Below are 18,610 nucleotides of genomic sequence, written 5' to 3'. Positions count from 1 at the left end.
TACCAAACATTCATAACACGAGAACATGGCATCAGAATTACAGGACTATGGGCCCTTATACACACACATGTGTTCTGCTCAGGTGAACAAGCCCTAAGGGAGCACCTATGTAGTTGGGACCTACCTGTACTGAGGTGTTCTCTAGTTCCTGCAGTCTGGCTTTCAGGAGCTCGTTCTCTCTCTGCAGCTCGTAGATGACGTCCTGGCTCGGCTGCTTCTCTATCACGTTCTTTAGCTTCATTGTTTGCTTGCGCTCCAGCTTACAATCATCCTCTGCCTTCATCAGGTAGTGTTTCAGCCTCTCAATCTGCATTTGAAGAAATAGGGAATTGGTGTTCGGATAACATTACGGTTACTTCAAGCTCTTAATGTCATGTGTATCTAGATTTTATGTGTTCTACCTCTTTGTCAGAGAACTGTGAGATGTGCCATAGGGTGTTATTCTCTGCAAGTGCTCCTAAAGGGGCTCTCCTATATAATCGTCACATCTGAGAGTGCTATCCTGACAACCCCGTCATCGTTAAGATACTTTGCAACCCATGCACTAGAGGGCACTCTACTCTACTTCTCCACCACTACTAGTCATAAGAGCACATTCTCCACCACTACTAGTCATAAGAGGACATCCTCCTCCACTACTAGTCATAAGAGGACATCCTCCACCACTACTAGTCATAAGAGAGGACATTCTCCACCACTACTAGTCATAAGAGAGGACATTCTCCACCACTACTAGTCATAAGAGAGGACATTCTCCACCACTACCAGTCATAAGAGAGGACATTCTCCACCACTACTAGTCATAAGAGGACATTCTCCACCACTACTAGTCATAAGAGAACATTCTCCACCACTACTAGCCATAAGAGGACATTCTCCACCACTACTAGTCATAAGAGGACATTCTCCACCACTACTAGTCATAAGAGGACATTCTCCACCACTACTAGTCATAAGAGGACATTCTCCACCACTACTAGTCATAAGAGGACATTCTCCACCACTAGTAGTCATAAGAGAGGACATTCTCCACCACTACCAGTCAAAAGAGAGGACATTCTCCACCACTACTAGCCATAAGAGGACATTCTCCACCACTACTAGCCATAAGAGGACATTCTCCACCACTACTAGTCATAAGAGGACATTCTTCACCACTACTAGTCATAAGAGGACATCCTCCACCACTACTAGTCATAAGAGGACATTCTCCACCACTACCAGTCATAAGAGAGGACATCCTCCACCACTACTAGTCATAAGAGGACATTCTCCACCACTACTAGTCATAAGAGGACATTCTCCACCACTACTAGTCATAAGAGGACATTCTCCACCACTACTAGTCATAAGAGGACATTCTCCACCACTACTAGACATAAGAGGACATCCTCCTCCACTACTAGACATAAGAGGACATTCTCCACCACTACTAGCCATAAGAGGACATTCTCCACCACTACTAGTCATAAGAGGACATTCTTCACCACTACTAGTCATAAGAGGACATCCTCCACCACTACTAGTCATAAGAGGACATTCTCCACCACTACTAGACATAAGAGGACATTCTCCACCACTACTAGTCATAAGAGGACATTCTCCACCACTACTAGTCATAAGAGGACATTCTCCACCACTACTAGTCATAAGAGGACATTCTCCACCACTACTAGCCATAAGAGGACATTCTCCACCACTACTAGTCATAAGAGGACATTCTCCACCACTACTAGCCATAAGAGGACATTCTCCACCACTACCAGTCATAAGAGAGGACATTCTCCACCACTACTAGTCATAAGAGGACATTCTCCACCACTACTAGCCATAAGAGGACATTCTCCTCCACTACTAGTCATAAGAGGACATTCTCCACCACTACTAGTCATAAGAGGACATTCTCCACCACTACTAGTCATAAGAGGACATTCTCCACCACTACTAGTCATAAGAGGACATTCTCCACCACTACCAGTCATAAGAGAGGACATTCTCCACCACTACTAGTCATAAGAGGACATTCTCCACCACTACTAGTCATAAGAGGACATTCTCCACCACTACTAGTCATAAGAGGACATTCTCCACCACTACTAGTCATAAGAGGACATTCTCCACCACTACTAGTCATAAGAGGACATTCTCCACCACTACTAGTCATAAGAGAGGACATTCTCCACCACTACTAGACTTAAGAGGACATTCTCCTCCACTACTAGTCATAAGAGGACATTCTCCACCACTACTAGCCATAAGAGGACATTCTCCACCACTACTAGTCATAAGAGGACATTCTCCACCACTACTAGTCATAAGAGGACATTCTCCACCACTACTAGTCATAAGAGGACATTCTCCACCACTACTAGCCATAAGAGGACATTCTCCACCACTACTAGTCATAGGAGGACATTCTCCTCCACTACTAGTCATAAGAGGACATTCTCCTCCACTACTAGTCATAAGAGGACATTCTCCACCACTACTAGTCATAAGAGGACATTCTCCACCACTACTAGTCATAAGAGGACATTCTCCACCACTACCAGTCATAAGAGAGGACATCCTCCACCACTACTAGTCATAAGAGGACATTCTCCACCACTACTAGTCATAAGAGAGGACATTCTCCACCACTACTAGTCATAAGAGGACATTCTCCTCCACTACTAGTCATAAGAGGACATTCTCCACCACTACTAGTCATAAGAGGACATTCTCCACCACTACTAGACATAAGAGAGGACATCCTCCACCACTACTAGTCATAAGAGGACATTCTCCACCACTACTAGTCATAAGAGAGGACATTCTCCACCACTACTAGTCATAGGAGGACATTCTCCTCCACTACTAGTCATAAGAGGACATTCTCCTCCACTACTAGTCATAAGAGGACATTCTCCACCACTACTAATCATAAGAGAGGACATTCTCCACCACTACTAGTCATAAGAGAGGACATTCTCCACCATTACTAGTCATAAGAGGACATTCTCCACCACTACTAGTCATAAGAGAGGACATTCTCCTCCACTACTAGTCATAAGAGGACATTCTCCACCACTACTAGTCATAAGAGAGGACATTCTCCTCCACTACTAGTCATAAGAGGACATTCTCCTCCACTACTAGTCATAAGAGAGGACATTCTCCTCCACTACTAGTCATAAGAGGACATTCTCCACCACTACTAGTCATAAGAGAGGACATTCTCCTCCACTACTAGTCATAAGAGGACATTCTCCTCCACTACTAGTCATAAGAGGACATTCTCCACCACTACTAGACATAAGAGGACATTCTCCACCACTACTAGTCATAAGAGGACATTCTCCACCACTAGTAGTCATAAGAGAGGACATTCTCCACCACTACCAGTCAAAAGAGAGGACATTCTCCACCACTACTAGCCATAAGAGGACATTCTCCACCACTACTAGCCATAAGAGGACATTCTCCACCACTACTAGTCATAAGAGGACATTCTTCACCACTACTAGTCATAAGAGGACATCCTCCACCACTACTACTCATAAGAGGACATTCTCCACCACTACCAGTCATAAGAGAGGACATCCTCCACCACTACTAGTCATAAGAGGACATTCTCCACCACTACTAGTCATAAGAGGACATTCTCCACCACTACTAGTCATAAGAGGACATTCTCCACCACTACTAGTCATAAGAGGACATTCTCCACCACTACTAGTCATAAGAGGACATTCTCCACCACTACTAGACATAAGAGGATATCCTCCTCCACTACTAGACATAAGAGGACATTCTCCACCACTACTAGCCATAAGAGGACATTCTCCACCACTACTAGTCATAAGAGGACATTCTTCACCACTACTAGTCATAAGAGGACATCCTCCACCACTACTAGTCATAAGAGGACATTCTCCACCACTACTAGACATAAGAGGACATTCTCCACCACTACTAGTCATAAGAGGACATTCTCCACCACTACTAGTCATAAGAGGACATTCTCCACCACTACTAGTCATAAGAGGACATTCTCCACCACTACTAGCCATAAGAGGACATTCTCCACCACTACTAGTCATAAGAGGACATTCTCCACCACTACTAGCCATAAGAGGACATTCTCCACCACTACCAGTCATAAGAGAGGACATTCTCCACCACTACTAGTCATAAGAGGACATTCTCCACCACTACTAGCCATAAGAGGACATTCTCCACCACTACTAGTCATAAGAGGACATTCTCCACCACTACTAGTCATAAGAGGACATTCTCCACCACTACTAGTCATAAGAGGACATTCTCCACCACTACTAGTCATAAGAGGACATTCTCCACCACTACCAGTCATAAGAGAGGACATTCTCCACCACTACTAGTCATAAGAGGACATTCTCCACCACTACTAGTCATAAGAGGACATTCTCCACCACTACTAGTCATAAGAGGACATTCTCCACCACTACTAGTCATAAGAGGACATTCTCCACCACTACTAGTCATAAGAGGACATTCTCCACCACTACTAGTCATAAGAGAGGACATTCTCCACCACTACTAGACTTAAGAGGACATTCTCCACCACTACTAGTCATAAGAGGACATTCTCCACCACTACTAGCCATAAGAGGACATTCTCCACCACTACTAGTCATAAGAGGACATTCTCCACCACTACTAGTCATAAGAGGACATTCTCCACCACTACTAGTCATAAGAGGACATTCTCCACCACTACTAGCCATAAGAGGACATTCTCCACCACTACTAGTCATAGGAGGACATTCTCCTCCACTACTAGTCATAAGAGGACATTCTCCTCCACTACTAGTCATAAGAGGACATTCTCCACCACTACTAGTCATAAGAGGACATTCTCCACCACTACTAGTCATAAGAGGACATTCTCCACCACTACCAGTCATAAGAGAGGACATCCTCCACCACTACTAGTCATAAGAGGACATTCTCCACCACTACTAGTCATAAGAGAGGACATTCTCCACCACTACTAGTCATAAGAGGACATTCTCCTCCACTACTAGTCATAAGAGGACATTCTCCTCCACTACTAGTCATAAGAGGACATTCTCCACCACTACTAGTCATAAGAGGACATTCTCCACCACTACTAGACATAAGAGAGGACATCCTCCACCACTACTAGTCATAAGAGGACATTCTCCACCACTACTAGTCATAAGAGAGGACATTCTCCACCACTACTAGTCATAGGAGGACATTCTCCTCCACTACTAGTCATAAGAGGACATTCTCCTCCACTACTAGTCATAAGAGGACATTCTCCACCACTACTAATCATAAGAGAGGACATTCTCCACCACTACTAGTCATAAGAGAGGACATTCTCCACCATTACTAGTCATAAGAGGACATTCTCCACCACTACTAGTCATAAGAGAGGACATTCTCCTCCACTACTAGTCATAAGAGGACATTCTCCACCACTACTAGTCATAAGAGAGGACATTCTCCTCCACTACTAGTCATAAGAGGACATTCTCCTCCACTACTAGTCATAAGAGAGGACATTCTCCTCCACTACTAGTCATAAGAGGACATTCTCCACCACTACTAGTCATAAGAGAGGACATTCTCCTCCACTACTAGTCATAAGAGGACATTCTCCTCCACTACTAGTCATAAGAGGACATTCTCCACCACTACTAGACATAAGAGGACATTCTCCACCACTACTAGTCATAAGAGGACATTCTCCACCACTACTAGTCATAAGAGGACATTCTCCACCACTACTAGTCATAAGAGGACATTCTCCACCACTACTAGTCATAAGAGGACATTCTCCACCACTACTAGCCATAAGAGGACATTCTCCACCACTACTAGCCATAAGAGGACATTCTCCACCACTACTAGCCATAAGAGGACATTCTCCACCACTACTAGTCATAAGAGGACATCCTCCACCACTACTAGTCATAAGAGGACATTCTCCACCACTAGTAGTCATAAGAGAGGACATTCTCCACCACTACCAGTCAAAAGAGAGGACATTCTCCACCACTACCAGTCATAAGAGAGGACATTCTCCACCACTACTAGTCATAAGAGGACATTCTCCACCACTACTAGTCATAAGAGGACATCCTTCACCACTACTAGACATAAGAGGACATTCTCCACCACTACCAGTCAAAAGAGAGGACATTCTCCACCACTACCAGTCATAAGAGAGGACATTCTCCACCACTACTAGTCATAAGAGGACATTCTCCACCACTACTAGTCATAAGAGGACATTCTCCACCACTAGTAGTCATAAGAGAGGACATTCTCCACCACTACCAGTCAAAAGAGAGGACATTCTCCACCACTACCAGTCATAAGAGAGGACATTCTCCACCACTACTAGTCATAAGAGGACATTCTCCACCACTACTAGTCATAAGAGGACATTCTCCACCACTACTAGTCATAAGAGGACATTCTCCACCACTACTAGTCATAAGAGGACATTCTCCACCACTACTAGTCATAAGAGGACATTCTCCACCACTACTAGTCATAAGAGGACATTCTCCACCACTACTAGTCATAAGAGGACATTCTCCACCACTAGTAGTCATAAGAGAGGACATTCTCCACCACTACCAGTCAAAAGAGAGGACATTCTCCACCACTACTAGCCATAAGAGGACATTCTCCACCACTACTAGCCATAAGAGGACATTCTCCACCACTACTAGTCATAAGAGGACATTCTTCACCACTACTAGTCATAAGAGGACATCCTCCACCACTACTAGTCATAAGAGGACATTCTCCACCACTACCAGTCATAAGAGAGGACATCCTCCACCACTACTAGTCATAAGAGGACATTCTCCACCACTACTAGTCATAAGAGGACATTCTCCACCACTACTAGTCATAAGAGGACATTCTCCACCACTACTAGTCATAAGAGGACATTCTCCACCACTACTAGACATAAGAGGACATCCTCCTCCACTACTAGACATAAGAGGACATTCTCCACAACTACTAGCCATAAGAGGACATTCTCCACCACTACTAGTCATAAGAGGACATTCTTCACCACTACTAGTCATAAGAGGACATCCTCCACCACTACTAGTCATAAGAGGACATTCTCCACCACTACTAGACATAAGAGGACATTCTCCACCACTACTAGTCATAAGAGGACATTCTCCACCACTACTAGTCATAAGAGGACATTCTCCACCACTACTAGTCATAAGAGGACATTCTCCACCACTACTAGTCATAAGAGGACATTCTCCACCACTACCAGTCATAAGAGAGGACATTCTCCTCCACTACCAGTCATAAGAGAGGACATTCTCCTCCACTACTAGCCATAAGAGGACATTCTCCACCACTACTAGTCATAAGAGGACATTCTCCACCACTACTAGCCATAAGAGGACATTCTCCACCACTACCAGTCATAAGAGAGGACATTCTCCACCACTACTAGTCATAAGAGGACATTCTCCACCACTACTAGCCATAAGAGGACATTCTCCACCACTACTAGTCATAAGAGGACATTCTCCACCACTACTAGTCATAAGAGGACATTCTCCACCACTACTAGTCATAAGAGGACATTCTCCACCACTACTAGTCATAAGAGGACATTCTCCACCACTACCAGTCATAAGAGAGGACATTCTCCACCACTACTAGTCATAAGAGGACATTCTCCACCACTACTAGTCATAAGAGGACATTCTCCACCACTACTAGTCATAAGAGGACATTCTCCACCACTACTAGTCATAAGAGGACATTCTCCACCACTACTAGTCATAAGAGGACATTCTCCACCACTACTAGTCATAAGAGAGGACATTCTCCACCACTACTAGACTTAAGAGGACATTCTCCACCACTACTAGTCATAAGAGGACATTCTCCACCACTACTAGCCATAAGAGGACATTCTCCACCACTACTAGTCATAAGAGGACATTCTCCACCACTACTAGTCATAAGAGGACATTCTCCACCACTACTAGTCATAAGAGGACATTCTCCACCACTACTAGCCATAAGAGGACATTCTCCACCACTACTAGTCATAGGAGGACATTCTCCTCCACTACTAGTCATAAGAGGACATTCTCCTCCACTACTAGTCATAAGAGGACATTCTCCACCACTACTAGTCATAAGAGGACATTCTCCACCACTACTAGTCATAAGAGGACATTCTCCACCACTACCAGTCATAAGAGAGGACATCCTCCACCACTACTAGTCATAAGAGGACATTCTCCACCACTACTAGTCATAAGAGAGGACATTCTCCACCACTACTAGTCATAAGAGGACATTCTCCTCCACTACTAGTCATAAGAGGACATTCTCCTCCACTACTAGTCATAAGAGGACATTCTCCACCACTACTAGTCATAAGAGGACATTCTCCACCACTACTAGACATAAGAGAGGACATCCTCCACCACTACTAGTCATAAGAGGACATTCTCCACCACTACTAGTCATAAGAGAGGACATTCTCCACCACTACTAGTCATAGGAGGACATTCTCCTCCACTACTAGTCATAAGAGGACATTCTCCTCCACTACTAGTCATAAGAGGACATTCTCCACCACTACTAGTCATAAGAGGACATTCTCCACCACTACTAGACATAAGAGGACATTCTCCACCACTACCAGTCATAAGAGAGGACATCCTCCACCACTACTAGTCATAAGAGAGGACATTCTCCACCACTACTAATCATAAGAGAGGACATTCTCCACCACTACTAGTCATAAGAGAGGACATTCTCCACCATTACTAGTCATAAGAGGACATTCTCCACCACTACTAGTCATAAGAGAGGACATTCTCCTCCACTACTAGTCATAAGAGGACATTCTCCACCACTACTAGTCATAAGAGAGGACATTCTCCTCCACTACTAGTCATAAGAGGACATTCTCCTCCACTACTAGTCATAAGAGGACATTCTCCACCACTACTAGACATAAGAGGACATTCTCCACCACTACTAGCCATAAGAGGACATTCTCCACCACTACTAGTCATAAGAGGACATTCTCCACCACTACTAGTCATAAGAGGACATTCTCCACCACTACTAGTCATAAGAGGACATTCTCCACCACTAGTAGTCATAAGAGAGGACATTCTCCACCACTACCAGTCAAAAGAGAGGACATTCTCCACCACTACTAGCCATAAGAGGACATTCTCCACCACTACTAGCCATAAGAGGACATTCTCCACCACTACTAGTCATAAGAGGACATTCTTCACCACTACTAGTCATAAGAGGACATCCTCCACCACTACTAGTCATAAGAGAGGACATTCTCCTCCACTACTAGTCATAAGAGGACATTCTCCACCACTACTAGTCATAAGAGAGGACATTCTCCTCCACTACTAGTCATAAGAGGACATTCTCCACCACTACTAGTCATAAGAGAGGACATTCTCCTCCACTACTAGTCATAAGAGGACATTCTCCACCACTACTAGACATAAGAGGACATTCTCCACCACTACTAGTCATAAGAGGACATTCTCCACCACTACTAGTCATAAGAGGACATTCTCCACCACTACTAGTCATAAGAGGACATTCTCCACCACTACTAGTCATAAGAGGACATTCTCCACCACTACTAGTCATAAGAGGACATTCTCCACCACTAGTAGTCATAAGAGAGGACATTCTCCACCACTACCAGTCAAAAGAGAGGACATTCTCCACCACTACTAGCCATAAGAGGACATTCTCCACCACTACTAGCCATAAGAGGACATTCTCCACCACTACTAGTCATAAGAGGACATTCTTCACCACTACTAGTCATAAGAGGACATCCTCCACCACTACTAGTCATAAGAGGACATTCTCCACCACTACCAGTCATAAGAGAGGACATCCTCCACCACTACTAGTCATAAGAGGACATTCTCCACCACTACTAGTCATAAGAGGACATTCTCCACCACTACTAGTCATAAGAGGACATTCTCCACCACTACTAGTCATAAGAGGACATTCTCCACCACTACTAGACATAAGAGGACATCCTCCTCCACTACTAGACATAAGAGGACATTCTCCACAACTACTAGCCATAAGAGGACATTCTCCACCACTACTAGTCATAAGAGGACATTCTTCACCACTACTAGTCATAAGAGGACATCCTCCACCACTACTAGTCATAAGAGGACATTCTCCACCACTACTAGACATAAGAGGACATTCTCCACCACTACTAGTCATAAGAGGACATTCTCCACCACTACTAGTCATAAGAGGACATTCTCCACCACTACTAGTCATAAGAGGACATTCTCCACCACTACTAGTCATAAGAGGACATTCTCCACCACTACCAGTCATAAGAGAGGACATTCTCCTCCACTACCAGTCATAAGAGAGGACATTCTCCTCCACTACTAGCCATAAGAGGACATTCTCCACCACTACTAGTCATAAGAGGACATTCTCCACCACTACTAGCCATAAGAGGACATTCTCCACCACTACCAGTCATAAGAGAGGACATTCTCCACCACTACTAGTCATAAGAGGACATTCTCCACCACTACTAGCCATAAGAGGACATTCTCCACCACTACTAGTCATAAGAGGACATTCTCCACCACTACTAGTCATAAGAGGACATTCTCCACCACTACTAGTCATAAGAGGACATTCTCCACCACTACTAGTCATAAGAGGACATTCTCCACCACTACCAGTCATAAGAGAGGACATTCTCCACCACTACTAGTCATAAGAGGACATTCTCCACCACTACTAGTCATAAGAGGACATTCTCCACCACTACTAGTCATAAGAGGACATTCTCCACCACTACTAGTCATAAGAGGACATTCTCCACCACTACTAGTCATAAGAGGACATTCTCCACCACTACTAGTCATAAGAGAGGACATTCTCCACCACTACTAGACTTAAGAGGACATTCTCCACCACTACTAGTCATAAGAGGACATTCTCCACCACTACTAGCCATAAGAGGACATTCTCCACCACTACTAGTCATAAGAGGACATTCTCCACCACTACTAGTCATAAGAGGACATTCTCCACCACTACTAGTCATAAGAGGACATTCTCCACCACTACTAGCCATAAGAGGACATTCTCCACCACTACTAGTCATAGGAGGACATTCTCCTCCACTACTAGTCATAAGAGGACATTCTCCTCCACTACTAGTCATAAGAGGACATTCTCCACCACTACTAGTCATAAGAGGACATTCTCCACCACTACTAGTCATAAGAGGACATTCTCCACCACTACCAGTCATAAGAGAGGACATCCTCCACCACTACTAGTCATAAGAGGACATTCTCCACCACTACTAGTCATAAGAGAGGACATTCTCCACCACTACTAGTCATAAGAGGACATTCTCCTCCACTACTAGTCATAAGAGGACATTCTCCTCCACTACTAGTCATAAGAGGACATTCTCCACCACTACTAGTCATAAGAGGACATTCTCCACCACTACTAGACATAAGAGAGGACATCCTCCACCACTACTAGTCATAAGAGGACATTCTCCACCACTACTAGTCATAAGAGAGGACATTCTCCACCACTACTAGTCATAGGAGGACATTCTCCTCCACTACTAGTCATAAGAGGACATTCTCCTCCACTACTAGTCATAAGAGGACATTCTCCACCACTACTAGTCATAAGAGGACATTCTCCACCACTACTAGACATAAGAGGACATTCTCCACCACTACCAGTCATAAGAGAGGACATCCTCCACCACTACTAGTCATAAGAGAGGACATTCTCCACCACTACTAATCATAAGAGAGGACATTCTCCACCACTACTAGTCATAAGAGAGGACATTCTCCACCATTACTAGTCATAAGAGGACATTCTCCACCACTACTAGTCATAAGAGAGGACATTCTCCTCCACTACTAGTCATAAGAGGACATTCTCCACCACTACTAGTCATAAGAGAGGACATTCTCCTCCACTACTAGTCATAAGAGGACATTCTCCTCCACTACTAGTCATAAGAGGACATTCTCCACCACTACTAGACATAAGAGGACATTCTCCACCACTACTAGCCATAAGAGGACATTCTCCACCACTACTAGTCATAAGAGGACATTCTCCACCACTACTAGTCATAAGAGGACATTCTCCACCACTACTAGCCATAAGAGGACATTCTCCACCACTACTAGCCATAAGAGGACATTCTCCACCACTACTAGCCATAAGAGGACATTCTCCACCACTACTAGTCATAAGAGGACATTCTCCACCACTACTAGTCATAAGAGGACATTCTCCACCACTACTAGTCATAAGAGGACATTCTCCACCACTACTAGTCATAAGAGAGGACATTCTCCACCACTACTAGACTTAAGAGGACATTCTCCACCACTACTAGTCATAAGAGGACATTCTCCACCACTACTAGCCATAAGAGGACATTCTCCACCACTACTAGTCATAAGAGGACATTCTCCACCACTACTAGTCATAAGAGGACATTCTCCACCACTACTAGTCATAAGAGGACATTCTCCACCACTACTAGCCATAAGAGGACATTCTCCACCACTACTAGTCATAGGAGGACATTCTCCTCCACTACTAGTCATAAGAGGACATTCTCCTCCACTACTAGTCATAAGAGGACATTCTCCACCACTACTAGTCATAAGAGGACATTCTCCACCACTACTAGTCATAAGAGGACATTCTCCACCACTACCAGTCATAAGAGAGGACATCCTCCACCACTACTAGTCATAAGAGGACATTCTCCACCACTACTAGTCATAAGAGAGGACATTCTCCACCACTACTAGTCATAAGAGGACATTCTCCTCCACTACTAGTCATAAGAGGACATTCTCCTCCACTACTAGTCATAAGAGGACATTCTCCACCACTACTAGTCATAAGAGGACATTCTCCACCACTACTAGACATAAGAGAGGACATCCTCCACCACTACTAGTCATAAGAGGACATTCTCCACCACTACTAGTCATAAGAGAGGACATTCTCCACCACTACTAGTCATAGGAGGACATTCTCCTCCACTACTAGTCATAAGAGGACATTCTCCTCCACTACTAGTCATAAGAGGACATTCTCCACCACTACTAGTCATAAGAGGACATTCTCCACCACTACTAGACATAAGAGGACATTCTCCACCACTACCAGTCATAAGAGAGGACATCCTCCACCACTACTAGTCATAAGAGAGGACATTCTCCACCACTACTAATCATAAGAGAGGACATTCTCCACCACTACTAGTCATAAGAGAGGACATTCTCCACCATTACTAGTCATAAGAGGACATTCTCCACCACTACTAGTCATAAGAGAGGACATTCTCCTCCACTACTAGTCATAAGAGGACATTCTCCACCACTACTAGTCATAAGAGAGGACATTCTCCTCCACTACTAGTCATAAGAGGACATTCTCCTCCACTACTAGTCATAAGAGGACATTCTCCACCACTACTAGACATAAGAGGACATTCTCCACCACTACTAGCCATAAGAGGACATTCTCCACCACTACTAGTCATAAGAGGACATTCTCCACCACTACTAGTCATAAGAGGACATTCTCCACCACTACTAGCCATAAGAGGACATTCTCCACCACTACTAGCCATAAGAGGACATTCTCCACCACTACTAGTCATAAGAGGACATCCTCCACCACTACTAGTCATAAGAGGACATTCTCCACCACTACTAGTCATAAGAGGACATTCTCCACCACTACTAGTCATAAGAGGACATTCTCCACCACTACCAGTCAAAAGAGAGGACATTCTCCACCACTACCAGTCATAAGAGGACATTCTCCACCACTACTAGTCATAAGAGGACATTCTCCACCACTACTAGTCATAAGAGGACATTCTCCACCACTACTAGTCATAAGAGGACATTCTCCACCACTACTAATCATAAGAGAGGACATTCTCCACCACTACTAGTCATAAGAGAGGACATTCTCCACCACTACTAATCTTAAGAGAGGACATTCTCCACCACTACTAGTCATAAGAGAGGACATTCTCCACCACTACTAGTCATAAGAGAGGACATTCTCCTCCACTACTAGTCATAAGAGGACATTCTCCACCACTACTAGTCATAAGAGGACATTCTCCACCACTACTAGTCATAAGAGGACATTCTCCACCACTACTAGTCATAAGAGGACATTCTCCACCACTACTAGTCATAAGAGGACATTCTCCACCACTACTAGTCATAAGAGGACATTCTCCACCACTACTAGTCATAAGAGGACATTCTCCACCACTACTAGCCATAAGAGGACATTCTCCACCACTACTAGTCATAGGAGGACATTCTCCTCCACTACTAGTCATAAGAGGACATTCTCCTCCACTACTAGTCATAAGAGGACATTCTCCACCACTACCAGTCATAAGAGGACATTCTCCACCACTACCAGTCATAAGAGAGGACATCCTCCACCACTACTAGTCATAAGAGGACATTCTCCACCACTACTAGTCATAAGAGGACATTCTCCACCACTACCAGTCATAAGAGAGGACATTCTCCACCACTACTAGTCATAAGAGGACATCCTCCACCACTACTAGTCATAAGAGAGGACATTCTCCTCCACTACTAATCATAAGAGAGGACATTCTCCTCCACTACTAGTCATAAGAGGACATTCTCCACCACTACTAGTCATAAGAGGACATTCTCCACCACTACTAGTCATAAGAGGACATTCTCCACCACTACTAGTCATAAGAGGACATTCTCCACCACTACTAGTCATAAGAGGACATTCTCCACCACTACTAGTCATAAGAGGACATTCTCCACCACTACTAGTCATAAGAGGACATTCTCCACCACTACTAGCCATAAGAGGACATTCTCCACCACTACTAGTCATAGGAGGACATTCTCCACCACTACTAGTCATAAGAGGACATTCTCCACCACTACTAATCATAAGAGAGGACATTCTCCACCACTACTAGTCATAAGAGAGGACATTCTCCACCACTACTAATCTTAAGAGAGGACATTCTCCACCACTACTAGTCATAAGAGAGGACATTCTCCACCACTACTAGTCATAAGAGAGGACATTCTCCTCCACTACTAGTCATAAGAGGACATTCTCCACCACTAGTAGTCATAAGAGAGGACATTCTCCACCACTACCAGTCAAAAGAGAGGACATTCTCCACCACTACCAGTCATAAGAGAGGACATTCTCCACCACTACTAGTCATAAGAGGACATTCTCCACCACTACTAGTCATAAGAGGACATTCTCCACCACTACTAGTCATAAGAGGACATTCTCCACCACTACTAGTCATAAGAGGACATCCTCCACCACTACTAGTCATAAGAGGACATTCTCCTCCACTACTAGTCATAAGAGGACATTCTCCACCACTACTAGACATAAGAGGACATTCTCCACCACTACTAGTCATAAGAGGACATTCTCCACCACTACTAGTCATAAGAGGACATTCTCCACCACTACTAGTCATAAGAGGACATTCTCCACCACTACCAGTCATAAGAGGACATTCTCCACCACTACCAGTCATAAGAGAGGACATCCTCCACCACTACTAGTCATAAGAGGACATTCTCCACCACTAGTAGTCATAAGAGAGGACATTCTCCACCACTACCAGTCAAAAGAGAGGACATTCTCCACCACTACCAGTCATAAGAGAGGACATTCTCCACCACTACTAGTCATAAGAGGACATTCTCCACCACTACTAGTCATAAGAGGACATTCTCCACCACTACTAGTCATAAGAGGACATTCTCCACCACTAGTAGTCATAAGAGAGGACATTCTCCACCACTACCAGTCAAAAGAGAGGACATTCTCCACCACTACCAGTCATAAGAGAGGACATTCTCCACCACTACTAGTCATAAGAGGACATTCTCCACCACTACTAGTCATAAGAGGACATTCTCCACCACTACTAGTCATAAGAGGACATTCTCCACCACTACTAGTCATAAGAGGACATTCTCCACCACTACTAGTCATAAGAGGACATTCTCCACCACTACTAGTCATAAGAGGACATTCTCCACCACTACTAGTCATAAGAGGACATTCTCCACCACTAGTAGTCATAAGAGAGGACATTCTCCACCACTACCAGTCAAAAGAGAGGACATTCTCCACCACTACTAGCCATAAGAGGACATTCTCCACCACTACTAGCCATAAGAGGACATTCTCCACCACTACTAGTCATAAGAGGACATTCTTCACCACTACTAGTCATAAGAGGACATCCTCCACCACTACTAGTCATAAGAGGACATTCTCCACCACTACCAGTCATAAGAGAGGACATCCTCCACCACTACTAGTCATAAGAGGACATTCTCCACCACTACTAGTCATAAGAGGACATTCTCCACCACTACTAGTCATAAGAGGACATTCTCCACCACTAGTAGTCATAGGAGGACATTCTCCACCACTACTAGTCATAAGAGGACATCCTCCTCCACTACTAGACATAAGAGGACATTCTCCACCACTACTAGTCATAAGAGGACATTCTCCACCACTACTAGACATAAGAGGACATCCTCCTCCACTACTAGACATAAGAGGACATTCTCCACCACTACTAGCCATAAGAGGACATTCTCCACCACTACTAGTCATAAGAGGACATTCTTCACCACTACTAGTCATAAGAGGACATCCTCCACCACTACTAGTCATAAGAGGACATTCTCCACCACTACTAGACATAAGAGGACATTCTCCACCACTACTAGTCATAAGAGGACATTCTCCACCACTACTAGTCATAAGAGGACATTCTCCACCACTACTAGTCATAAGAGGACATTCTCCACCACTACTAGTCATAAGAGGACATTCTCCACCACTACTAGTCATAAGAGGACATTCTCCTCCACTACTAGTCATAAGAGAGGACATTCTCCTCCACTACCAGTCATAAGAGAGGACATTCTCCTCCACTACTAGCCATAAGAGGACATTCTCCACCACTACTAGTCATAAGAGGACATTCTCCACCACTACTAGTCATAAGAGAGGACATTCTCCACCACTACTAGTCATAAGAGGACATTCTCCACCACTACTAGTCATAAGAGGACATTCTCCACCACTACTAGCCATAAGAGGACATTCTCCACCACTACCAGTCATAAGAGAGGACATTCTCCACCACTACTAGTCATAAGAGGACATTCTCCACCACTACTAGCCATAAGAGGACATTCTCCACCACTACTAGTCATAAGAGGACATTCTCCACCACTACTAGTCATAAGAGGACATTCTCCACCACTACTAGTCATAAGAGGACATTCTCCACCACTACTAGTCATAAGAGGACATTCTCCACCACTACCAGTCATAAGAGAGGACATTCTCCACCACTACTAGTCATAAGAGGACATTCTCCACCACTACTAGTCATAAGAGGACATTCTCCACCACTACTAGTCATAAGAGGACATTCTCCACCACTACTAGTCATAAGAGGACATTCTCCACCACTACTAGTCATAAGAGGACATTCTCCACCACTACTAGTCATAAGAGAGGACATTCTCCACCACTACTAGACTTAAGAGGACATTCTCCACCACTACTAGTCATAAGAGGACATTCTCCACCACTACTAGCCATAAGAGGACATTCTCCACCACTACTAGTCATAAGAGGACATTCTCCACCACTACTAGTCATAAGAGGACATTCTCCACCACTACTAGTCATAAGAGGACATTCTCCACCACTACTAGCCATAAGAGGACATTCTCCACCACTACTAGTCATAGGAGGACATTCTCCACCACTACTAGTCATAAGAGAGGACATTCTCCACCACTACTAGTCATAAGAGGACATTCTCCACCACTACTAGTCATAAGAGAGGACATTCTCCACCACTACCAGTCATAAGAGAGGACATTCTCCACCACTACTAGTCATAAGAGGACATTCTCCACCACTACTAGTCATAAGAGGACATTCTCCACCACTACTAGTCATAAGAGGACATTCTCCACCACTACTAGTCATAAGAGGACATTCTCCACCACTACTAGTCATAAGAGGACATTCTCCACCACTACTAGCCATAAGAGGACATTCTCCACCACTACTAGTCATAGGAGGACATTCTCCTCCACTACTAGTCATAAGAGGACATTCTCCTCCACTACTAGTCATAAGAGGACATTCTCCACCACTACCAGTCATAAGAGGACATTCTCCACCACTACCAGTCATAAGAGAGGACATCCTCCACCACTACTAGTCATAAGAGGACATTCTCCACCACTACTAGTCATAAGAGGACATTCTCCACCACTACCAGTCATAAGAGAGGACATCCTCCACCACTACTAGTCATAAGAGGACATCCTCCACCACTACTAGTCATAAGAGAGGACATTCTCCTCCACTACTAATCATAAGAGAGGACATTCTCCTCCAC

The 18,610-nt window shown here is 44.3% G+C and overlaps 1 protein-coding gene across 5 annotated transcripts in view; it reads right to left on the bottom strand.

Moving 5' to 3' along the window:
* The window catches only part of CARD9 (caspase recruitment domain family member 9), a 50,559-nt gene that overhangs the window by 10,914 nt on the left and 21,035 nt on the right, over nt 1-18,610 (bottom strand). For all 5 annotated transcript variants that reach the window (XM_072124445.1, XM_072124442.1, XM_072124443.1 and 2 more), the window contains one exon: nt 125-307. In XM_072124445.1, coding sequence (XP_071980546.1) covers nt 125-307 — 183 coding nt within the window. The remainder of the gene's footprint in view (nt 1-124; nt 308-18,610) is intronic.

This window comes from Engystomops pustulosus, chromosome 9 (assembly GCF_040894005.1).
Source record: "Engystomops pustulosus chromosome 9, aEngPut4.maternal, whole genome shotgun sequence".
Taxonomy (NCBI): domain Eukaryota; kingdom Metazoa; phylum Chordata; class Amphibia; order Anura; family Leptodactylidae; genus Engystomops; species Engystomops pustulosus.
Note: the sequence above shows the minus strand (reverse complement) of the source record. Positions and strands in the feature narration are given on the sequence as shown.